Source organism: Scophthalmus maximus, chromosome 5, assembly GCF_022379125.1.
Source record: "Scophthalmus maximus strain ysfricsl-2021 chromosome 5, ASM2237912v1, whole genome shotgun sequence".
NCBI classification, from domain to species: Eukaryota; Metazoa; Chordata; class Actinopteri; order Pleuronectiformes; family Scophthalmidae; genus Scophthalmus; species Scophthalmus maximus.
Window position 1 is genome coordinate 17,757,266 of NC_061519.1, and position 25,570 is coordinate 17,782,835.

Genomic DNA, 25,570 nt, shown 5'->3' on the forward strand with positions numbered 1-25,570 from the left:
TGTGTGTGTGTGTGTGTGTGTGTGTGTGTGTGTGTGTGTGTGTGTGTGTGTGTGTGGGTGGGTGGAGCAGCAGCAGCAGCAGCAGCAGCCACAAGGTGACACTGCAGCACACGACATTTTAAAACCATAAAAATCAGTTTCTACAGCTTTCAGTCAAAATCAGTTTCCACACTTGATCTCATCTGGTGTGATTAGCACCAACCACTGTCTCATTGAATATTTACATCCCAATCGGAGATTAGTGACTTTATTTTTGCGAGCGGTGCTCTTTTTTTGACCTCTTTCTAGGAAATTGCTGGATTTTCCGAGGGGAAGTTTTTTTTAATTTGGTAAAGGTTGCTTCTGAATGAGGCACAGACACATCAGCGCGTGGATCTGATGGACTTCCAAATGAGGGACAAAAGTGGACCGGACTCACCCCAGACAATCCGCTTTGATCTCCACAATCTCCCCTGTGATGCCCCGTTGCTGGGGAAGCCTCCTCTACACCTTGTAGCCCTAAAGCAGAAAAGGCAGGAGGGCTCCACTGTCCTCCCCCTCCCCTCCCCTCCTCTCCTCCTCACTGCCCATCTCGCTCCCTTTCTTCACACACATTCACCGTCCACACCCACACTGGACCCTCTTTTGAAAGTCGAGGGGCTTGATTTAAAATTCCTCCCTTCAGACCGTGTCATGCATTTTATATGCATGGCGAGTTGGGCGGAGGGGGGGCTCCAGCCCAAATGAACTTCCCTACGCTGTGGGTCTCCTCGGGGATGTACACACACACACACATATACTACCACCACCACCACCACCACCTCCTCCTCTTCATTTCTTTTACTCCTCTCCCCTCATTTTCCTGCACCCACTCAACTCTTTCAACATTAGTTTTACTGCATCATGCTTTTCACAAATTCCAGCGAGCAGGGCGAGGGGCCGCAGCCTTTGAAGGCAAGTGTGATCAGAACAGAGGCAGGGGGTGTATAAAAAGAAAGGAGGGGGAAGAAGAAGGAAAAAAAACCTGGCCGCAGGGCATTTGGGTTTTTTTGCACTCGTGTTTAGCAGCGTATGGAGCCGAGGAGGGAGGCTGACAAGTGCAAGTGTTTGGGGACAAGCTTTGATGTCTGATGGGGTGCGGCGGCGGCTGCCTCTGCCTCTGCCTCTGCACGGGCCTTCACGAGGAGACTTGTCACGTTGACACAGTTCATGGCTGCGGATGGATAATCTACAAATCCACCAAAAAAAAAAGAGAGCTCTGCTGATACACTGCTGCTCCACCTCAACGCTTGTTATCCTCTTTTCTGCCTTGCTGACACATTCCACAGAGATGGAACTGAGTAATGATACATAGATGTATATTTTAAAGCAAACACAACATGAACTTCAGCTGCTTGAGAAATCTGGTTTATTAGGAACAATATGATCCCACTAGCTTATTGTGGATATAGCAGTAAACAACGGAAACACAATTCACCTTTTTTTTTTAATAATAAGTGCTACAGGTTTTTGCGATTATAGACATTAAAACAGTACAGCAACCATAGTGCCTACATTCATATATGCACAGAGAATATAAAAAAAATGACAGTATATTGCTGTTAAACTGTTCCTATTCCTGCTCATAATAAAATCAACCCGCCGCTCCTCTCTCACATACACATCACTGGAACATCTCACACCGTGAGCTGTGGCGATGAGAATGGTGTAGTTTTTATTTTAAATTTTATTTGTATATATAGTGATAACTGAGACAAGTTGTAAGTCTGGCAGATTGACGTGTTACAGATGAGCACTGAGTTACCGTTGGAGCACAAAGTGGACAGAAGGTTAGCTGATATAGAACAGAAACACGAGACGTGAAGCAACATGTATTCTCATTAAGCTACTTTTGTTTTTCCTGTTTTTTGTCTGTTTTTTAATTAATTTTTTAGTTAAAGATTAATACAAGTTAACTTTGGTTTCCAGCTCTCTAGAACTATACTGTTAATTTGTGGCAGTTTAAGCTGTAAAATGAAAAGTTAGATCAACAGTATAGCAGCCTTAAGCCAATATTAATACGACACAGAAATTCACTTAAAAAAAAACGTTGTCTTTGTTACAATAGCAGCCAGGAAATAATGTAGTTACAGTGTGATTCCATAGAAGAGGGAAAAAAAAGGTGAAACAAGTACTGTTAAAAATCTGTGATCTGGTACCTCTCAATAAATAGACAATGCAACTTCTTTGCTGTTATTTGTTATCTTCTAACCTATTCTGTTATAAATATGCAAACACACAATATCCATTGTGTGAAGACGGCATCTTTCGACCATGCAACCAAGAAGTTGAGGATTTCAAATGACGGGAGAAATAAAATCACTTTTTTTTCCATAACCGACTACTGTGTACAATAAAAAACATTCTGCGAGAACCTTTCCAAAATGATCTATCCGACTGTAACACAAAACATACATCGATAAAAGACGCGGCTGAAAAGAACAAATCAATGGCAGGAGAGAGGGGGGACATCTCGGGTTCCAGGACTGCTGCCGTGGTCCACGTCTCTGTCAGAGAGGATTCTGGCCTGACAGAGCTGCTGGGGGGGCCCGGGCCGCTCGAGGACACGCGTCGACCTGAACGGACCGAAGGAGGAGTGAGAAGACCGCAACAGAGGTAGGAAACAGTAGGGCTGCTTTTGAGTTTTGAGGGGGAATAATTTAGCAGGGGAGTGGTCTTTTGGAATGCACTCTTCCCGCATGAAGATCCAAAAGGCATCGTTTATTTGACTTCTACCTCCAGCTCTCGTGCTGTGCTCATCATTTTCTTGCAGTATATTCACACGGATGTCATTTTCGTCTGCAACGACAGGCTCCTCCGGTGTGTTATCCCCTCCCGTCTCTGCTTTTTTTTTTTTTTTTTTTTCTTGGTGTGGGTTTCAAGAATTCAAATTAACATAAAAATCGCAAACAAGGAGCTATTCAGAAACATTCCAGAAGCCGGGTGCTGTCTTCCAGTTGCCCCGTCCTCTATTGGAGCCCTGGGAAAGTATAATGGTGCAGTGTGTGTGTGTGTGTGTGTGTGTGTGTGTGAAGTGTTCGCTGGAGCTGTCCGAGGTGTGGAAGCAGCAGACACACCGTTCGAGCAAGATGTTTCCATTATATATTCTGAGCAGCTGTTCTGAGGAGGAAGTCCTTTGAAGGACGGCTGCAGGGGGGGGGGGTCCATGGTTCAAACAGGGTTTTTCACCCTAACAAGCAGGGGCGGATCTGCAGCCACTTCTTCTCCGGCGTGGGGAGGGGTGTCATCATCGTGGTCCTCATCGTCCCTGCGTCCCCGTCCCCGAGGCCTTCAAGTAGAGGTCTCCGACACATGCAGCGTCTACACTAACACTCAACGTTCATGCTTTAACCAGAACAGAAGCAGGCAGGACAAAAAAACAAAAGAGAGAGAGAGAGAGAGAAAAAAAAAAAGAGAGATGCATACCACTGATCCCTCCTCTCCCCTTCGTTATAGGCAGCTTAGTGTGATCACATCTAAGCTGCCTCTTTTCAAGACGCTCCCCTTCGCTCTGTATGGGCCGAGCATCAGCTCCTTTCAGGTTGTTTTGATTTGTGTCTGTTTTGACGTGAGGGGGCGAGGAAGAGGGAGCTCTCCGGGCAGAAAGGCTTTGAAGAGAGCCAGAATCGGAAGAGTGAGAAGGTTGTCTCTGAGGGGTCAGGAGCGTCTTTTTAAAAAAAAGGGGGGGGGGGGGGCACGAGGAAGAGGAGCGGGACGCTGAGAAATAAAGTTGACTTGACGAGACGCAGGACTCGTTTCACTTCTGCGTGAGGTACGCTCCGATGGTGAGGCTCGCCGCCCCGAGTGCAGCCAGGCCGAAGACGGTCTTGATGGAGGGCCAGGAGCAGCTGAAGACGGACTCCCCGTGTCTGTCGTACAGCTCCACGAAGGCGTCCTGGGACACAGACAGGGGGGACAAGTTCAGACGGTTAATCGGACCGTCAAAGAATCATGTGTTCACCTGTGTTGGCTGTACATCGTGTTAATCACTCCTACCGAAGACACAATCATACGTCTCATTAAATGTTACTCAAACAGCAGCAAATAGTACTTTTGTTGTGGACTATTTTCATATTTTCATTTGTGGATGAATACACATTGGGTGCTTAAGTGAGTATTTACAGCTCTGGCTATACAAGACCGAGTCAAAACAGACTGCAGGGCCACATGTTCATTATCAAAGAGGGAACATGTGTGTCAATGGAAATGTGCAGCTCACTGATGTGTTTTTATTTTTTTTTCACAATTAACAAACATGGGAATCGCAAGGAGCCTATTCGCAACTGTACACTAACAGATGTCTTTTCCCCTTTTCTTCTTTGCATGTGGACGAGCGCGTGCGGCACTCGAGCATAAATATATTAATGTAACTCAGACCCTCTGAGTAACACCAACGCTTTCTGCCCGCCAGCAGCTAAAAGAGGACTCGAGCGTACTCGGGGTCTTGAGCTGCAAATACCATAGCTGTGTGTCTTCAGATGAGGAAATACAGACATCCGCTCATAAGAGGTGACAGCAGGAACAGCTGGACAGGAAGTCATGGTGCTAAGCCGCCCCCCCCCCCCATTCACCCTAACACACACACACACACACACACACACACGTAGATTATCTTGAGTCTCCTGTCGAATATCAGTGTCAGTGTGTTGAAGCTGTACGTCTTGGTTCATTTGGTCCTTTGAGTACTTGACCTCTCTGTGAACGATGGTGCATTGTTACGTCGATTTCCCCTCAACATTACCGTGTCCGTCGGAGTGTAACTCGTTTAACTCCAACTAGAATACACACATTTCATTCGAGCTGGGCCCAGTAGACACAGAACTGGGTCACTGCACTCCCTTTCACGCGTGTCATATTTTTTAATTCACGGTTTCCTTTTTCATTAAACAAAAGCCCGCACAGGACTAAAAAAGGAGACATCCATTCTGAAGTGCAGTGGGGAGACAAAAGTATTTCCTGTCCCCCCCCCCCCTTCGCCTCCCTTCCCGTCCTGCGGCATTCTTGAGGTTGGGGGCCGGTCGGTGACACAGAGGAGGAAGGATCAGCACTTTCTTCCCGGGTTTAGACCCTCTGGTGTCAGAACACACGGCTCTCTGAGATCAGCTGGAAATAGCTGTAACCACACGGCATTTCCTTTGTTGCAGCTGAGCCACTTTAATTATCCAGGGCTGAAACAAGAGGCTGCAGCCACGCCAGCAGCCCCGCGATACTGGAGCTCAGTGCACATGTCAGCATGCCAACATTGCGCCCGGTGCAATGCTAACGCGAGGCTGGTTCAAAAGGTTTCGCCAGGTAGTAGGCTAGTGTGTAGGCATGACAGCATTTCCTTATTGGCACAGGATGATGATAGGGATTTCATCAATCGCCAAAAGTGTTGAACAATTATTATGGCGTTGGATAAAAAGTCAGGAGATCAACCATAGACTGTATATCACAAATGGACGGCGACTACGTCCGGAAACCTCCATTCGTCTATACGTCTACAACCTGCATTCTCTCGACCGACCAGCAGAGGTCAGTCCCCATCATCCGTATTGATATTTCACTCGAAACAAGAAAATGTGAACCTTGCGGTGGTACAATGGGGAAAAGTCCCAAAGTCAGTAGGATCCATCATCTGGGAACTATGAATATTGTCCATCCAGTACTTTGTGAGACCTGGACAGTCCAACGGACGGACACCACCATCCGTGAACTCTTCTTTCACTGACGATTACCACCCCCCACCTCCGGGATTCAGGTACTAATTATAGAACAAGCTCTTTAGTCAGACCCCCAGCTGAGACCTTCTGCCTTTATCTTTTCTACTTTTTCTAACCTACTCCTGGCCACCAGGTCCGGCATCAAGTGCGTGAGACTGACTACTATCAGGGCACCACAAAATGGGCAGCTCATGATGCGTGTCCTGGATACGTCCCAGACAGTCGGCATAGATTATCATCTATTTAAGTCTGAAACAAAAGCGGGGCCAATTACCGTAAGAGGTTCGTAAGAGCGGTGATGGATGTTAAAAAGAATCCCACAAGGACACGGATGGTAATAACTCCAGACTGACTCAGGGGAGGGCTGGGAAGTGGAGACAGAGGAGGGAGGGGAGGAGGGGTGTCAGGTGGGTATCATGAGACCGAGGCATGCTCCATTTCGGCTCCTGGAACTTTTTATCACGCACACGTTAGCAAGCAGCGCTGCCGCAACCATGTGAGTGGTGTGAAAAAGCAAACCGTGGCCCCTTTCTATTCTCTCCTTCCTTGTGCCTTCCCTCTCCCTTCCTGTATTGACCGCCATTATGAAAATCTGATCCTTTGAAGAAAATAATGACAATAATGCGCAGCTGCCAAAGGGGCACACAGAAGGAAGACCGGGGACAGTAAAGGACAAAACATCTGCATTCACCACGTCAACAAAAGACCCTGTTTAATCCTCAAAAACTCATCTTCGCCCTGCGGCAAACCACCTGCCACCAGCAGCAGGTGTGCATCTGGGACATAGAGTCTCTCTACGGTATTCACTTTTGGGATCAATGGCTTTTGAAAGGTCACAGCTGCCCCACAGAAGCCGCGGACCCAGTGGGAGAATAACCCAGCCAGGTCTACACTCTCCCTTCCCCTCGTCTTGCCGGCACACAGTGGGCCCCTGGGAGAGACACATACAGAGTCGAGGAGTCAGCCTGAACACTCTAGCAACTGGCTGCCTGAGTGTCATTGTTACCCCGACGGGAAGCTTCACACATGATTTGCTTTTCCCACCAGCAGGAGAGGGCCTGTCCTCGACCTCTGATTTGTTTTTCACATGATTTAAACCTCTGGGTTTTGCTGCGTGTCTCTCTCATGGACACAAAGAGATTTTACACTGCTGTCTCCCTCGGATGGCCCCGTGCTCTCTTAAGGGCAACAGGAAATAGGCCTGCCAGCCATTTACAGATTCCTTTGGGTAAACCCCAGGCTTGTGTGGAAGATAATGAGTCATCCTGTGCACTTGGCTAGCTCCGCTAAAACCCCAAGCAGCGCGCTGCCAAAACAGAAAAATGATTAAGCAGTCATCTCTGTTTTGGGACGTTTCCATGGGTAATTGCGGGCAGACTGAGACTGAGAGAAAGGGATGTGGGTTAAAGTTCAACTTGTAATTAAACTGCCTGTTGTGGCTTCGCTGCTTCATCCACCTCTGAACCAAGCTTCTCCCCGCGCTCTGTTTATTTCCTAAGCATTCAAATAGCAACATGCTTATGATTTTGCATACGCTGCTGCTCTTTGATTTTCTAATGAGCCTCTCACAGACCTCTCCGCAGCTAATTAAAGTCAAACATAACTCCCGCTTCAGGAGCCACGGGGAAGCAATGTGATGTATATTTTTAAAAAATGCAAGAAAGGCATGAATGTCCTTTGTAATTCATCCATTTTGATCACGATATAGGCTGCACATGTTTCTTTCATGTGTGCATATCAGTATCTTATGTACGAATGCGTGTACGTGCAAAAAAAATAATATAACAACTCCCTCCAGACACAAAAGGTGACAGGAGAGCGAGCTCTCGTCTCGCAGCAAGGTCAGGTTCGATTGAGTCAGCCGAGACCTGTCATCCGTCGACTGGACCGGCGAGAATGAGATGACGGGTGGAGTTTGTTGCGATACTCGTTACGCGGTGAATCCCCCTGTGTCAGCAGCAGCAAACAGCTTGGAGCGGAGGACACTGAGCCCTTCGCAGATCTGTGACAATAGTGCAACACTTGGAAACAACAACCTTGCAGCCAAGTGATGACAGTCGCGAATGGGAAGCTGTTAAAGTCTGGAAAAACTGTTCATCTATGAATCAATTATTTGATCAACACAAACTTAATCACCTACAAATTATATTCACCTACAATTTTTGCATTAGGGACACTGTGGATGTTCATTTGCTTTCTGGTGCAGCGTTGCTGCATTTCACTTGTTCGTCAGGCTGCTGATGGAGACTCGGAGAAGTTGTTGTTCCAAGCATGTTTCAACCAAAACATATTATTTGGGGGTATTTTCAAAGCAAAACGTCCAGTTATTTTAGCTTGGGCTGTGGAAACTTCCTGCTTCCCAAACCCACCACCAGTATTTTCTGATATATTTTACACAAAACAATTTATTGGTTAATCAAGACCATTATTCAACAGGTAAATCCATCCTGAATTATTAGTATATTCAACTCTAATCCAGTGTATGATAAATCATTTCATGGCCTATCTTTAAGTTAGCTCAGAGACAATCTAAGGGGGGAGGGGGGCTGGACGGTGGTGTAGTGGCCAGCGCCGTCGCCTCACAGCCAGCAGGTTCTGTGTTCGAGTCCCGGTTCAAACCAACCAGGGCCTTTTGCAGCTTGCATGTTCTCCCCGTGTATGCGTGGGTTCTCTCCAGGTTCTCCGGCTTCCTCCCACAGTCCAAACACATGCAGATTGGGGTTAGGTTCATTGTAAATTGACCGTAGGTGTGAATGTGAGAGTGAATGGTTGCTCTCCTCTGTATGTGGCCCTGCGATAGGCTGGCGACCTGTCCAGGGTGAACCCCGCCTCTCGCCCAATGTCTGCTCCCCCCACGACCCTTAGATGGATGAAGTGGTAGACGATGGATGGACAATCTGCTTGGGAGACATTAAACCACATCTGACAACCTCATGACAGAGGTGCACAATTCCCCAAACTAAACTCTGAGCTCCGTATATTCCAGTGAAACCAATAGTACAATTTCTGTCGGAATTGTAACGGACACAACAGCAGTAGCTCAATCAAGATACTATTTATAATATTTCATATGGAATTAAGGACAAAAGGCATTCAACCTCTGGTTCCAAATCCTTCAATAAAACTGTCAGGCCTTTGAACTATTCCTATAAAGCAATTAACAACCTTTTAAATGTCCGGAAAATTAGTTAACCCTGAAGAAATATCAGTCAAAGGAAACTGAGAAACCTTTTTTTCTTTTATCCTCCTATCCACCACTCCACGTTTCCTACTCGCCCGTGTACCTTCGACAGTCATCACACTGGACTCGTGTGTCAAGGGAGAAACCAATCGGACGTTGGAGGCTTTACCCTAAAGCCTCATAAATATTCAAATTTGCGTCAGCAGCAGCTTTCGTGTGTTTACAAAACAGCACGCTCTCCCGTGGGAGTGGGCCTGCTCCACTGGAACATGAAACGTGATCGCCAGTAAATCACCCACACTCCTCATGACACTCTGAGGTTGTTTTTTTATTGTCTCCATTTTTTATTGTCTGAGCTGCCAGATATATGAGGACTATATTTTAACACATGAGACTTTGGTTTCTGAGGAGATGAATAATGCTTCGGTGAACTTGGGGGGGGGGGGGGGGGGGGGGGGGGGGGGGTGATCCAATCGAGGAAGCAACAGAAGGAGGAGAACTACTGGCGTGAAACCATGGAATTTGTGCAGAAGCATCTAGATTTCTGAGGTTTTTCGTGGAGTACAGGCAGATTTTGAACTGACAAACATTCCCCATCTTTTCCCTTGACTGAGCAGTCGTATGACCCTTGCAGGCCGTTTATTCCTGGTGAGTCCACTGATTTTTATCGAACAGCTTTAATCCAACATGAAATGGAGGACTGGGTGACCTTGGCTGGCTCAGAGGAGTGAGGGCGAGCGGACGGGTGTAGAGTGGGTTTGCTCCCCTGTCGCCTCCTCTCCTCCTGCTCTCCTGGTATACTGGCGCCTCTGCACACCTTCCTGAAGCCCGGAGTGTCTCGTGGATCATCAGCCACTTCTGCATTCAGAGCGACGAGACATCAAAGCGAGGGGAAAGCCACCGAGAGACAATCCTCCTTTCTCACAATAAATCAGACAACCTCTGCAGCTCAGACAATGTGTCTTTTGTTCTTTTAAACAGTCCTATGGTTTTGACCTTGAAACCCATTTCAGCCATGACAACTGATACTAAATCCTTTACGATTGCTCAAACTTGGCACAATGGCTTCCTCAAATACACACAATGCAGCTAAAAGGGGATGTTTGCCTCGTCGGAGGATGTCTGCACCGGGCCCATCCGGGGGGGGGGGGAGTGACAGAGTTCGGCCGAGCAGAAGTTGCTGGGCTACCACAAATATCAAGAGGCTTCTGGTTCACGGCTGCCCAGTTTTACGAAACGACTCTCTTCTCTGCTGCTCAGCCTGTTAATAAAAGGCCATGGACGACGCGCAAGAGCAGAGGAGAGAATGGAAAACAGCCGCTGAGTCATCCACCACACACGTGGACGCTGTGGTGTGTTAGGAGTGCATTAAACCTGGCTCGAGTGGCTTTCAAGAAAAGACAGGACATATTCCGTGTCGGTGCCTAATAAATCAGTGCTCTGTCCGAGGAAGCCGCAATCCGTAGGTCGGCTGCTCCAGTGACGTGTTTGAGGCTTCAAAAATACTTGCAAGCAGAGGGAAAGCCACCGCGCTGTGGTGCTCTTTCCTGAGATAATTGTGTGACACTCTCCGTCCTGGGTTGTTTTGTTGCAAAGGGCACTTGTACAAAGAGCCACTTAGTAAGGGAAAGTATCCGTGGCATTTAAAACAAGCAGAAAAAAGTCCAGTGGGGAAAAAAAGCAAGGCCATGTTTCCCATTCTCTCTACAGTTTAGGTTAATCATTAAACTTTCACATTGGAAACTTCTTTTGGTGTTATCAGCTTTAAATCAGCTTTATATTGCCGCGTACAGGAACTAAAGCGTCACTTATTTGGGCAAAACAAGGGAGCATGTGAGGCCCCGTCGCTGAACTGCTCTGCCGGATTGGTTCAGATTAAAACAAACCTCTGATAGAGACCGTGGGAACCAGCAGGTTCCCAAGTGGCCTGTTGCTTCTCCTGTGACAGACACAGCCCGTGGGAGAGGTTCATTTCCTGTGACAGGGGCGGCACGTTGCTTCAGCCCTTACAAGTCAGACCCACTGACCCCGGAAGACCTTGAGACCACACAAGAACCAAGTGAGCTGATAACAGTCTGACTGATGTGAGCTAAAAAAGACCACTGTATGGAGAAATGAATGGGATATGTGTGAACACCATCTGCAGCACGCTCGACGTGGAGCGCATGTGGTGGCTCATTGTCCTGAACTTGTCCCCCCCCCCCCACCCCCAAATGAAGTCATTTGCTTTGGGATTTTCTTGAGATGATGACTTCAAGCTTTGCTGTTATCGTGGTTTTGTGTTCTGAGCTTCTTTTTTTTTCTTTCGAGCTCTGATTTACCCAGAATTACACAAAAAAGGGGCTTTTCAGACAGCAGCGATTTTGCCAAGTCTTTGTAAAAGGCGTCAACAGTTCAGTTAGTGTTATGTCACTTCCTGGGCCAGATACTGCGGCGATGACATCACTGTCTCAGTTGAGACTATGGCTTCTCTGTGGTAGAGCCAAGTATGGTTAAATCACAGACTCTGTAACCAGGGAAAGACGAGAAGCAAGCCAAGCATGTAGTCATAATGCCGTGGAGAAAGGGAGGAGGGGGGTAGCAGTGGGACAGAGCTACAGTTGGGTAGACACTGTAACTAGGAGATCTGTATTTGTTTGGAACCATTAAGTAACTCCTAAATCTTCGCCCCGAGTCAAAGAAAAAGCAAACCGCAACAAAAAGGGGAAGGTTTTATTTTCACAAAAAGCGTCAGTGTTGTGATTTTGCCTTTGATGAAAATCCCAAGTCAACCCTGTAATTTAGGAGGCATTGCCAAACAAGTGGGGTGTAATATCATCCATTAGAGAATTAAACATGTCGGTGGGGGAGAAAGCTATTGCGCCTCTCGTAGTCTCCTCTTTCAGACAGGAGGCGTCGTGTAAAGCCGGCTGCTAAATGAAAGCTCGTCGGTTTTGGCAGGGAGACACTGGAGCGGTTTACACGTGGCCAGGTTTCAGGTTAAGCTGTGTTCCCCGTGTCCCCAAATGAGAGGAGCAGATTGTGGACCTCAGAAGTCCGATAAGATCAGAGAAAAACAATCATCTGTTTGAGGCGCAGCTCCCCCGGGAGCACTTTTGAAGTGGGTGAAAAAGGAGGAGCTGTGGCGAGCGGAGAAATGTCCACGAGGTCACAGTGAAGTCTTCTGCTGCCGATGGTGGAAAGTGCAAGTGCAATTACTCAAATACTGTACAGTTATCTAGTTATACTTTATTTATATATACTTCTACTCTACAACATTTCAGAGGGAAATATTGTACTTTTACTGCACAAAATTGATCAGACAGCTGCAGTGACTTTCCAGTTTAGGATTTGACCTAAAGCTGATAAAAACACATTGTTCAAAATCAAAACCGTGGTTCTCAATGTTTTTGGCTTGTGACCCCTTACCAGAAGAAACAGTGTCTATCAGCTGCACCAAAGAAAAAATTCCCTTTAAGCTTCTCAGAAACTTGAATGAAGTTAAGTAAGAATTCTCCAACATTTTACAAATAACAGAGCAAAGATTAGAGTACAGTCCAAATGGGTATAGCATAACCCTAACGCTTTTGAGGGGAGTGAACTAAAAGACTAAATTCAACTGCATATAAAGTAGTTGCATCCTGACCGGCAACAAAAAAATCCTGCAGATTTATAGATTGGTATCTGACAGCACTTCTGTATGGTTTTGAATGCAGCACTTTTACTTGTCGAGGGATATTTTGAAAGCCATGCATTGGTTCTATTACTTAGTAAAAGATCTGACAAACCTCCCACCACTGGGCTGTTGTCATATTTGTTTCCAGAGATTAAAAACACAACAACCACAATGTAACATGTGGGAAGACAAAGCAAAACTCAATATGGGAAGGAAAGCCACGGGCTGAGGGCTGAAATTGCGAAATGCGTGACTAACCAACGTTGTCCTGCATGAAGAGTGAGGTCATTTATAAACAGGCGACTGAAAAGCTCAGCCACATACCCTCTCTGATTTCCAGCTCTATCAAATGCAATCCCAGAAGGAACGCAGGCGTTCTCTCCGCAGAGAACCCCCTCCCCTCCTTCCGCCTTTCAGACTGGGAATTCTGGGGAAAAGTTCATTGACCTCTCTCAGGCAACCAGCTGATTTTCATCCAGGCTGGGGGGAAAGGAATGCGAGGAATGCATTGATGTGTGGAAACAAACAACTGCGCTCTGTGTGTGTGTGTGTGTGTGTGTACCCGAGAGGCCTGATATGAGAAGGAATGAACCTTGAGATAACCAAGTCCACTGCAAGAAACACAGCTACAACACTGACTTGCATTATGTAATAGAAACAAGCAGAACTAAACCCTTCTCCGAAGCAGATGAATGTGACCAAGGCCTAATGAAGTCGCTGAGAGCGGCGGTGGGCATCACTTTTTATTCCCTGCCCCTGTATCTTCAATGTGACTCAAAGGGACCTTGGAGAAGCGGCGCTGAGCAGCTTTTAAACAGAATGACTGTTTGAATTATCCGTGCAGGTTGGCTCACTCCGAGCGGCGTGACCTTCCCTGTCTGTACACACACAGAGACCAAAGGGAAACAAGCGCAGCCTACATGGTGAATGATAATAAGTTGCCTATTGTGAAACCGAAGGTCTGCTGTGAAATGTGCGGAAAGCTAATAACGTCAGTTCATAATAGAGGTGGGGTTTTTTTTGGAGGCATTGTCTCTCCATTAGCTGCATCCAGTGACCGCTGAGTGGCCTTGATGCCGCCGCGCAGCGAACATGAGGATATAACTCTGTGAAATTGAGACTTTTGAGCGTACACGAACCGGGGAGTGTTGAAAAAATGTTATTTTCCTTTTGTGTGCCTACATGCACAGTCCTCTGCTTTCCAGGCAGTCAGGAGACGGATCAGCTGAGGATCAGATGATGGTATAGTCAGATGACTTTTAACAGGAGACTTGAACCAAGTTTGCTCTGTAGCTTCCTGCGCAGCGAGCTAATCTACGCCGACTCCACTTGACAGCAACAAACTCCAAAGAGATCAAAACCAATTTATCATCCAGCTCCCTTTTTGCCTTGGTCTTTCAACCGTGGCGGCCTCGACATGCCTTCACCAGCCGTTATTACTTTACACCCCTTTCCTTTTCAACTATCACCTAGTCAGCCGCAACCAGGCTGCAGCACATGTGGCGGGTCACAGGGACTGGACTGTCTGGTGATAGCTTCATAAGCCCCCTCTGCCCGCTTGCCCTTCCATCTCTCCTCCTCCTCCTCCTCCTCCCCCTCCTCCTCTACAACCACGTTAGCCTCACCTCCTGATCAAAGACACCTTGTGAAGTCCGGCCATTTCATCCAGGAATATTTTTTTAACCCGTGTCCTCCCTGGAGCCCTCGAATGCAGACTCATATTAATAGAAATATTTGAAGGTCAAAGAGCCTGAGTGCCCATCCTGACAGACTGGGTGGTATCAGAAGATTAGTTCGCCCAGCCAGCTGATCATTTGGCACAGTGACAATCAAAGGTCTTTTTTTTTAATGAAATTCTGTTGATTAAAATGGGGAGAGAATGCATAATTACTGGGCTCTCCACTCGTTTTACGGCCTTTTTTTCACAACCACAAGTGGCCGTAAAACGTGCAAGATAAATGAAGCCCTTTATAGGTCAATTTGCAGGGTTGATTAAACTACTGGTGGTTAGATTTGCCGACACAAGTCTCGTCTAGACATGTCACAGTGTTAGCACTTCGCCATAAAGCAAAACGGCGCCTGACATAACCGAATCCAGGCAGGCATCATTAAAAAGAAGAAGAAGAAAGAAGAAAATATCCGGCATAAGTCACAAAATGATGCCCCCTTAGAACATACACAGACACAAATCACTGTGCTGTCAGGATAAAATACCAAAACATAATGGTAAACAAAATACCTAAGAAGAAAAAGGAATCACTGTCACTCCTCCTGTTTTCAATCCTCCCCTTCTTCTTTGAAGCAACTGTCATTATTTGAGTCGTAATAACGGCCCAACAACCAATTAAAAGGCAGCTTTCAGAGGAGACTCAATCGGTGTAATATAACGCCGTCACAATGCTGGTGGGACATTCCTGTCAGAGGTAGGTCGGGGGGCAGCAGTGGTCCCCTGAAAGCGGAGGGGGATCTGTTACAGCGACAAAATGTCTTCCCCATTGCAGCCCGCTGCTGACTACGCTCAGGGTTGCATGAGCGCTGCCCAGAAACACTTCCAACAGCAACATTCCTTCACAAAGATTTTATCTTCCAAAGGGTGTATTCCTTTTTTCCCCCCCTGCCACCTGCGCCAGGTGAAAAAGCCGTCAACACTCAACTGTGGGAAAAACCTCTCGCCAGGGTCTTTCCACAGAGACACGTTTTTTTTCCGTTGGCATGAATTTCCATAAATCACCTGCGTGCACGGCTTGACATTTACAGCCACTGGATCCCCGTGTTAATTTAGTCTTTGCTCAGAGATACCGACACAGCCCGTCGGAAACGCTCAATCGATACAACATGGTCCAAGTGATATCCGAGCAACGGTTGACCTCACTCAGCGTCGACTGGAACAGATTAGATTTCTGGATTTGCTGTGCTGCCCAAAAACAAAACAAAAAGGTCCCACTGGGAACCGGGTGCAGAGAAGTATTTACCCCAGACCTCCATGGACGAGGCAGAGAAATCTATTTACCATTATCTGGCTTTTGGAGGGCATGTACTCAGCATTTCAGAGAAGGGCCAATAATGGCATGCTGTTTGTTAATGGCCTGTGCTGTGGCTAGTTGCACTGGGAAATCCCAGTAGAGATGGTAGTGGTGTGTGTGTGTGTGTGTGTGTGTTTGTCTGTGTGTATGTGCATGTGTTAGTGTGTGCACCGTTAACAGGAAGCTAGGCACCCCGGGGCCATCTGCTCCCTGCCATGGCTCACATGTCACCCTGTGACAACACAGCATTATTGATTCACACTACCACATCCACTTCTGTGTGTACACACTGTTGTGCCACACAGTATATGTATGTGTGTGTGTGTGTGTGTGTGTGTGTGTGTGTGTGCATTGTGCGTGAGGCAAATAATTGATTTGCACCAGGACATCCGCTTTTGTGTTTGCTTGCCTGTATGTGTGTCTCTGTGTGTGTGTGTGTGTGTGTGTGTGTGTGTACAAACTTTAAAAACCTTAAAAAAGGGTCCATTCACACAAGTTGATCAAAAAGCAGTACAATGTTAAAGGTTTGGCTTATAGCGATGATAAGAGGAAATGACCACCTGACTGCGGCAGTCCCCCTCAACTGTGAGTCATATTTTAGCCTCTTTCAGCTCATTGTTTTGGTTTTAACAGTCAGACATTTTTTAAGCAACTCTATGCTACATCGCCAGCATCACCAACTTCATAGTGAACATAGCGAAGCATTTGACAGATCAAAAGCCAGATATTTTTTTACTTGGTGGAGCCCAAAACAGAGCTGAAAGGAGAGTCAGTAGAAGACGTACATTTGCTGGATGTCAGAAACCTCAGAACAAATGAAATAGAATTTTTCTTCTTTTCTGCTTAATGTGTTAACAACAAATTGGCGATTGATGATAATGAGTCAATGTTGTGTTTACAGCAAGTTTGCATGAATTACCACCATGAAAACTGTCAGCCAATGCGGTGCCAATAATTTAGAAACATTTTTTGATCTTAGATGCCGTTTCTTCACAAACAAGAAAGTAATAAGAGCAACATTTGCAGCTGCATTTCAAACACAAGTTGCCATTGGTGCTCTGGAAATTAATTGAAAAAGTGAAATCGTTTTTTAAAAACCCTTTTGGTGGGGGTTGTCCCAAAAATATCTACAGAAGCTAGACAATGGTGAAACCATTTAACCTTGCCCTATTTTGATATAGTGCGCCGCCTGCAAGGGTGTGCCCAGTGGCAAAGTCAACTAGTGTCTCCGGAGGCTCCTCATTATCCAGCTCCCACTATGACAGGAAAGGTGGAAAACTCTTTCATCTGCCATCTCAAACGCTTCACTGGGACATTTTTTTTCTCCATTGCAGATTGGCAGTGGGTCTGGGATGAGTGCCATGATAGCACAGAAGCAAGCAGGGCAGGGATTTACGTGTAACATGACAATTAAAGGACCACACGGGAGCAGTGATGGTAACGCTACTATATTTAGACGCCTCTCACGTGTCCATGCATTTTTCAGGGATCTGGGGCGTTACCTGATACTGAAACCCTCGTCTCTGGGTATTAGTGTGCCGTTTGTGATGAGACTGGGCACGTGTGTGTGTTTATAAATGAGTGTGTCGAAGGTTGTGGGGTAAGAGACAGAGAATGGGTAAGAAAAAAAGACAGGGGAAAGAAGAGGTAAGCTCCTGATGGAGCTCAGACAGCCTTTGAGGTTCTAATTCAGGGGCATCCATTTAGTGTCCGAGTTTATCCACCCCATACATTATTCATCAGTGTGTGTGTGTGTGTGTGTGTGTGTGTGTATTCTGACTGGGATAGTGGTGCTTTTAAACAGCTCAGGCGAGTGTTGCTCACGAAACAGGAAAACAGCAGGTTAAGGCGATTGCTGATTCAAGCAAAAATAATAAAAGGAGACACATATGTTTATGGCTGAAGACACAAAGACCAATATGCAGACCCACATGACTCCAGCTGCCTTAAGAGAAATTTGAGCGAGACAAAATAAACAAAACAAACACCGCACACACACACACACACACACACACACACACACACACACACACACACGTCAGCACGCCAGCCGCCTACAGTGGTTCCTGAATGTGGCACACTCAGCTGACAGGGTCGTCCAAAAAAGAACCAAACTGCACACACCCTCCACTCAGGAAAGAAACACGCAGGTCATCTCCATTATTTATTTACAGTTGCTGTTCCCCAGCAGACATTCCTCCGGCTCTCCTGAGGAGGCCCAGAAATAAGCACACAGGACGGGGTGGAGCGTATCCAGAGGGAAGTGAGGTCGTGGAAACAGGCCGAGCACTTGCAAAGCCCCAGAATTATGTGATTGAGACGGGAAAAGAACTGCATTTCTCTGCTAAACGCCTTATTTGAGTGTTCACCATTCCAAAGGTGCAATGCTAAGCATGCATGGAATGGTGAACATGACATAGACGCAAGTGTCATGTCAAGCTGAAAAGATCTACAACTGTACTGCCTTATGTTCAAGTGAAGGGAATGGGGAAAAAAATCATTCATTTGGCTGAGTTAAATCCTGAAGTGACGCCGTGTTTCTGAAATCAAGGTTGACAGCATGTCTGCAGTTTGAGTATCAACTTGATTTTACTGTCAAAAAATAAAAGGATTGCGATTTTTTTGGGAATGAATAGCTAAATTATTTATGGCACAGTATCCAGCTGCCACAAAAGCTTTTGTTTGTTATTATCTGTGGTGAGAGTCTGTCAAGTAATGATGCAAAGCCAGTCTGGCTCTTCCTATAAGAAAATCTTGCTTTTTGGTGAGATTTGGCACAAAAAGGTCTGGTAACATCACCTATAGCAGTTTTTCATTAAATCATTTCATAAAATCCTTTGAATCTTTTGATGTCAGTGCCCTACGATTCCTGCATAGCAGGCATTTGTACAAGAATGGAAATAAATCCACAAATTATAGGATTTTTCTTCAACGTAAAATTTAAGATGAAAGTTAAATGATGTCATTATTAGTAACAAAACAGCCGCTAGTTTCTTTTATGGAGCGATACAGATAAACCTCAGTACTGGAATCGACTGAAGTAGCCTCTTTATTGTCATTCAGACTGCACCGCCTCGGCTAAGGACGGTTAAACATTCTGTCTTAAGTATTCCATGCACTCCGAGACCCAGATACAGAGACTCAGGATCTCTCCTGGGCTACTCTTAAAAGAAAGTATTAATGTCGGATTGATTCAGAAAGTTAAAGCCCAGAGCTGCCTGCGTCAGTGGGAAATGTTTCTGAGATTACAGTTGCCGGGCTGATGGGTGTAAACACAGTGGCAGATGGTGAGCGACCGAGGCCTGCGCAGCAAAAGGGGTACAGTACATTGGGGGAAATCTTGGCTGCCTCTCGCCACACTAAGCTCTTTTGTCTCCGTTACGGAGCCGAGAGTCCACATCAAGAGATAACACTGTAGTCGAAAATCTCCAAACTCGGACTTGGCTGCAGAATTTTCTGCTCTCACAGCGGTGAAATGATGTGGTTATTTCTCTGTTTTGAAATTGTGGGTGGGAGTGAAAAAATCCTAAATGCTATTTGCATGAGTAATCGTTCCTCCGTCTGATTGCTGGGAATAAGAAATCAGAGTTAGTCCCACAGTCTAGTTTGTGAAGCCAAACGTCAAGGTAAACAACTGACTGCAGCACGCAGAGTGAAAAAAAAGTAGAAGATCCCTAGTCAGCTATGACTTAAAGAGCTTATTACAACGCGCGTCTCCTCAAATGCAGCGTTCCTTTCATTGCCAATAGAGGCTTCTTTTTGTATGTTAAAAGCCAAAGGAAGCAGAGCCTTGAACGCACCCTGAATGGTGCCGACTTGTTGAAGATAAAGAATTTGCATGAAGGAGACACAAATTGAATGTAAGTGAGACCTCGTCCAGATTTTTTTTTACTCTCCTGTGACGGGCTGCATGTGCCTCCTTTGTGATTCAGTTAGTTTGGGGTGTTTTTTCTCTCCCCTCCTCTACTCCACCGACATGTCACCTATATGAAGATTAATGACTTCCTCACTGTACTAGATCCACTCAGCTGCAACAGGGGAGTAGTGGGGCGCAGCCCGCAATACCATGGCAACATGCAAGTCCCACCCGCCGATGAGCAGATTGTGCTCAGGGATTCCCCCCAGCAGGATGGACCCAAACCAAGCCAACTTACATTATCCTGTCCTCTCACGCACGCACGCACGCACGCACGGAGAAATAGGCCACCTGGTTAGCAGCATTCCTCAGACACCTGATCCTGCTCTTTGAGAAAGGGTTTACACCTTACTCTCTTCCCCTACAGGAAAACAAACCTCAAAAACAAGACCAGGGACTTCACAGGTAAATGTAAATGTCTACATGATATTACCTGCTCAAAGTGACAATGCTTACATGCTGGGGCTTGGCAGCTACATTGTTGACCATGTTCACCATGTTAGTTTTGCATGTTAGCACTTGCTCATTGGCACTCAACACAAATAACAGCTCAGCTTGATGTTGTTCTTCTTAATCAAGTATTGGAAAAAATATATCATTTTGACCTGATGGTGGCTCTGAATGAAAAGCCAGGAGTTCAGCAAAGTTATTAGAGTGAATCCTGAGGGGAATGTCAAAGAGTGTTCCAAATTTCATGGCAATCCATCCAATAGTTGTTAAGATATTTCACTAAAAACCACAATTAGTGGTGACACTAAAGTAAAAAGTCATGGGATCACCCAACTAGGTAGGATTCATCCTCTGGGGACCATCAATGTCTGCACAAAATGTAATATCCAATAGTTGTCGAGAGCGTTCAGTGCGAACCAAAGAGGTGAACTGACCGTCTGACTCTCTAGAGCAAGACTTAAAATAACAGAGCAGACAAAAATAAATAAATGAATATCTTGTTCCTTCTGAGGCTGTACTCAGTTTACCTTCCAAAAGTTGTGAAATTGTTGTTTTTCTTTGCAACAGATTTTTGGCATTTTGCTCCGCGCCGGCCCCTCAGCCAGTCGAACGTCTGAGGTCAAACGTGTAATTTCAGAGGTTGGTCGCTGCCTGCCACTTTGTTCAATCATTTGGTGTTTACTGCGAGCGCCAGTAAATAAACACAGGTGAACCATTTGTGGGTGAGGCTGTGGCCCCACTGCAATCGTCCCCCGGCGAGAGCGATTTTTTCTCGCCACAAAGGTAAAGTTTAAACACCCAGTGTTGGGGACAATGACAGAACAGTGGGAGCGTGGGAGGTAATCAGTGGCAACAATTTCACCGTAGGCCGGGTTGTGCAAATACAGTAAGTGCATTGTTATAACTGATGGGCAGATAGTTTTATTTAAGTCAAACTATATTTGACTCACCGGTGATGCCTAGACTCAACAGAAATTAGCGGGCACTCCCGTATCGGGCTCAAACTGTCTGAAAAACAACAGGAAACAGAGGGTAGCTGACAGAAAGCCGTTTCCACACCGCTCTCTTGTGTCAAAATGTCAGAAATAGGTTGATTAGCCGCCACCTTTTGTTTTAAGATTCACCTCTGAGCAAACAATAACACAATGGACAGCGTAGGTGACCATAAACACAACCTGTCTAAACACACACACCGTTCAACCATGTTTGCTCAGTGTCCTCAACGTCAGGAGGCACAGAGAAAAATAATGTCTCTTGTTTTGGTCTTTAATCTAACAGAGACTAAAGCTCATCGACGAGGTCTATTACGTAATATCCACCGGGCAGATGGTGGCTGACATGAGGAAAAATAATGATGACCCATTTGTACCTCTAAAATGTGTGACCCCAAAATGGAGGAAATCCCTCAGCGAAGTCCACGATGAGAGGATTGGACATGGAAATGTGGCACATTTGCTTCATTGCAATCCAGTCAAGGATTTCACAACAAAGGAGATTGGTTGGCACATCATTTCCAAGCAGTGGCAGCCATTGTTCAGTCCACACAGCTGAGGACACTGAGGTCATGTCCTCAGTTTTTTGCTGCAGCTGGGGGTGTTCATGTGCCTTGTACCATTAAAAACTGTGACACGATGAGTATTTAACTGGCTAATTCTAATATTTTTAGACTCCGTATTTGTCATTTGGACTACTCTAAAGCCAATAAAAATGAATGAATGGAAGGAAAGCAAGGATTTTCAGCAACCACTAAGACCCTGGCCACAGCCTTGACACCACTCAAGGGAAATATCTGCATATGAAATCTCAGCAACGTGTGAGTTATGTGGATTCAGAATTCAGAGAAGAAGTCTGACAATTGAACCAACTTTCGGTTGCCATCGACACCTTAAAACCTGCAAGAACTCTTAAGTATGAAACAGACTCTTGAGGTTCAAGAGCAGCCATGAATATCGAGAGCACAACCATCACTGGCATATGCTGAATGACTTTATCACATTTCAAAATCCATAGACGACAAGCCCATGAAAAAGGAGAAGCTAAACGTCACAAACTCAGACAAAGTTGCGTCTGCATTGTCAGTTATCAAATGTCAGGTAACAACGGAAAAAAACACACACACACACACACACACACCTTAGGAAATTCCCCACCTGATAGGCATTCAAATGAATATATAAATCAACATCAGTGTCTGCTATAATCCAATATGCCGTTACCACAGCTATGTTGGGGATTTTTGCAACCGGACGTAGAATTGGGGGAGGGTCTGACTGAGAACTTGTCTGAACGAGACCACATTTCACAAAATGAACATCATGCCTTATTGAAAAAGACTTGAAACTAGCGAATGAGAGCATAAACTCCCCAGTAAAATGTTTACTGACGTTATAAATTAAGAGAGAAGTAGAGTCATTTTCTCACAGACTTCTATTTGCAACCAGTGAGTCGACCTCTGCTGGTGATTCCAGAGAAAACAGGCTTCAGGCACTTCCGCATCAGTTTTATTTTCCGAACCCTGTGACTACATCCATTTTAATATACAGTCTATGGCTTTTACTAAAGCTCTAAAACATTAAGGTAAATACAAAATTCCATATCAAATTGTCTCATTTGAGCCCATGTCACTTGGACGTGGTTTCCGAGGTGCTGAGAGCAGACATCCACCAAACTGACCCAAACTGGAGACATATGCTTTCAAATAATCCTAAATAATCCCAAAAAAAATACTGTGCTTTCTCTCTGCGGTGGATGCAGAGCGGCAGAGACACAGCTCTCTCCGCCCAGCTGGAAAGCACAGACTGTGATGACCTACATTATTATTGTACAGTGGGCACAGGCTCTGCAGACCTGGAGCAGGCCAAGCCTGTGCCAGCTGCGAGGCACACGTCTGGACAAAAAAGGAAGACAATAAGAGTCACGACCTAAATGCACAGAGGGCTGCATGTTAAACACAGCGGCTGCGGAGGCGCGCTCCATGGCTCCTGGAGGGCTCTTCCTCTGTTGCTGCCTTTGATATGTGCCACAACCTGCCACCTCCGGGAGCAAGGCACACTCAAGGGGAATGCTAAACGGTCCTTCCCTTTGAGAAGAAATGTTCAATATGAATCATTGATAACCCCCTAGCGCGCGCGCGCACACACGCACGCACGCGCACGCGCACACACACACACACACACACACACACACACACACACACACACACACACACACACACACACACACACACACACACACACACACACACACACACACACACACACACACCACTCCAAATCTGGTACCTTGCAGCTAAGATAATCAAGCAGCACAAATGTTATGTTCTCATTAAGGGCTCATGCTAATTAGAGGCTAATTCGTGGCAGATTGTTTCAATAAATTCACGAGGAGGCCACTCGTTGGAAACAAGAGCAGCTCACACATGCAGGATTTAGCAGGAGGACGTTTTGCAAAATAAAAGTGGCTATAATTCTGTCTGAATGTGTGTACATCTGTGTGAAGGCAGGTGAAGGCTGCGTGTAGATGCCCGCATGTCCTAGTTTGTACCTGAAGCATATGTGTCATTCAGATGAGCAGGAAGCCGCCCTGACATCTCAAGCCTGACCAGCCTATTGCCCACAGGCCCAAGCACATTAATCCAATAGTTTTCTGTTTGCTGCTGACATGTGTCTGGCCTCCTCCCTTCATGCTGGAACCATGAGCGTCACACCACAGCTGTACTGGAGCACTTCGGTACATAAGGCTTTCAGAGAGCAGGAGAAGAAAGTGATATGGTGGTTTGTGTGTGTGAGCTCAATCCCTCCCTGGATTACGCTCAACTACCCTCCACGCACACTCCCTGACGTATGCGTGGCTGCCACTGGCGGTCCACTGGACAGGGCGGGCCTTTCTGTTGGAGCGTCGGGAGGTGTGACACAGCACGCGGTCTGATTGGTCACATCGGTTTGACAGCCACCGTCGGCGTCCAATCGGAGCAGCCCTGAGGCCGTCCATCTCTAACGTCGGCGCTGTCGTGCGTAATGGACACATCTCGAGGTGGTTTTTTTTATTAATGACCGCACACATACGTGCCGTCGATCTTGCGGACATTTACCCCGATCAGTGCGCTGATGTATCGATCTCACCTAAACACCAGTGGTCAGCTGTGTTCGCCGATTAAAACCTCAAAGAAAAAGAGGGACTTTTGCGCCACCGCGGCACAGAACTGCAGCTATACTCGGAATCAGACCTACCCATCCCCCGTTGTCCATAATCCAGCTGTTAAGCGGTCCATTTAAATACTCTGTCATCCACTCCGCGATGTTGTCCACCTGCGATGTCATCTCCTCGGTGTCGGCGCACTCCACGCACACGGTGCCCCCGAACTCGAAGAACGCGATAATCCGGCCCCAGTTCACCCCGTCCCGGAACAGTTCGTCGATCACCTCGGCGAAGCGCCTCTGCGCCGTGGTGGAGGTGAGGTACAGCTGCCGCGACATCTCCGTGAAGTCCGGCTGGTACAGTCTCTCAAGTTCGTCGCCCGCCTCGCGCAGGACCCGGTGGACGGCGGCGCGCGGCTCGGACTGAGGCGGCCGCCTGCAGAGGTCGGGGTGGCTCTCGTCGTCGGGCCCGGTGCTGGCTCCATGGCACCGGCGCACCAGAGTCGGTGGAGGGGCAACTATCGACCCGTTATCAGCGGCATCTTCATCTCGGACATCATCAAACCCCCACACGTAGCCCCGCTTGGAGAGTTTATGGCAGATGTACTTTTCCACAATATTGCGATTACACTCGCTCGCCATTCCGTCTCAATTTGGCACTTCGTACAGACCGAGGGAGTCCTACATCCAATGCATAATGATCCGAGGTGTGCGCCGCACACTGCTCCGCACAGACTTGTCCGAAAAAGGGTTATATTTAAACATAAGCGATGCAACGAGTAATCCCAGCCGGGGGGCGAATTGTGCTTTGAGAGTTGAGGAAATCCTTTGATTTAAAAGAAACTGCACAGAAACCGTTTTTTTTTAAAAAGTCAGTGAGACACACCGAGTCCGTGTAAGCAGCAATCTTCGTTTCCCGAATCCTTGGAGAGACACGGGCGACCTTCTCTTTGCATAGAAACCCAATATGCGGAAGAGGGTTGGAGTAGTGCTGATCTCCAGTGCACACAACCCAGAAGTGGATGCGTTGCAAATTAAAAAAAAAAACCCACCTGAATGAAGGCCAGAGTCGTACGCGCCTGAAGGGGCTTTAACCGCCGCCAACTGGTTGCTGTTTTTTGGGCAGCGTTTACGCACAACCGTGCGCGGGACTGTGAGCCACACAAGGTCGGACCGAGTCCTCTTCAGCAGCACCCTGCCCACCGCCAGTGGGCCGCGCTCTGCTGGTGAGGTATTCCTGACGTCAGCCGCGCAAAGTCCTTCCTTTGGCTGCGCCCGGAGACTGCGAGTGCACGGAGAACTGCACTGAATTGAAGTCAATGACGGTCCATATTCTTACTGTTGAATGTTTGAACTTCATTAAGAAGAAAAGAACAACAAAGAAAAAGACAGACAGGCTTCATTTAGCTGCTTACCCAGACAGGTGCAGGAAAAGCTCTTGGAGGATTTTTGGTTGATTCATGAAGAGCACAGGACCGTCCCGCTCCGA

General features: G+C 46.7%; 1 protein-coding gene across 1 annotated transcript; it reads right to left on the bottom strand.

Annotated features, from left to right (window-relative positions):
• Positions 1–1,370: 1,370 nt before the first annotated feature.
• Positions 1,371–25,529, bottom strand: bcl2b (BCL2 apoptosis regulator b). Its single transcript, XM_035634237.2, has 2 exons — positions 24,175–25,529; positions 1,371–3,913 (listed from the first exon to the last, which is right to left on the bottom strand). The coding sequence occupies exons 1-2, from the start codon at positions 24,721–24,723 to the stop codon at positions 3,776–3,778; spliced, it is 687 nt and encodes a 228-aa protein (XP_035490130.1). The 5' UTR covers positions 24,724–25,529; the 3' UTR covers positions 1,371–3,775.
• Between the last annotated feature and the right edge of the window lie 41 nt (positions 25,530–25,570).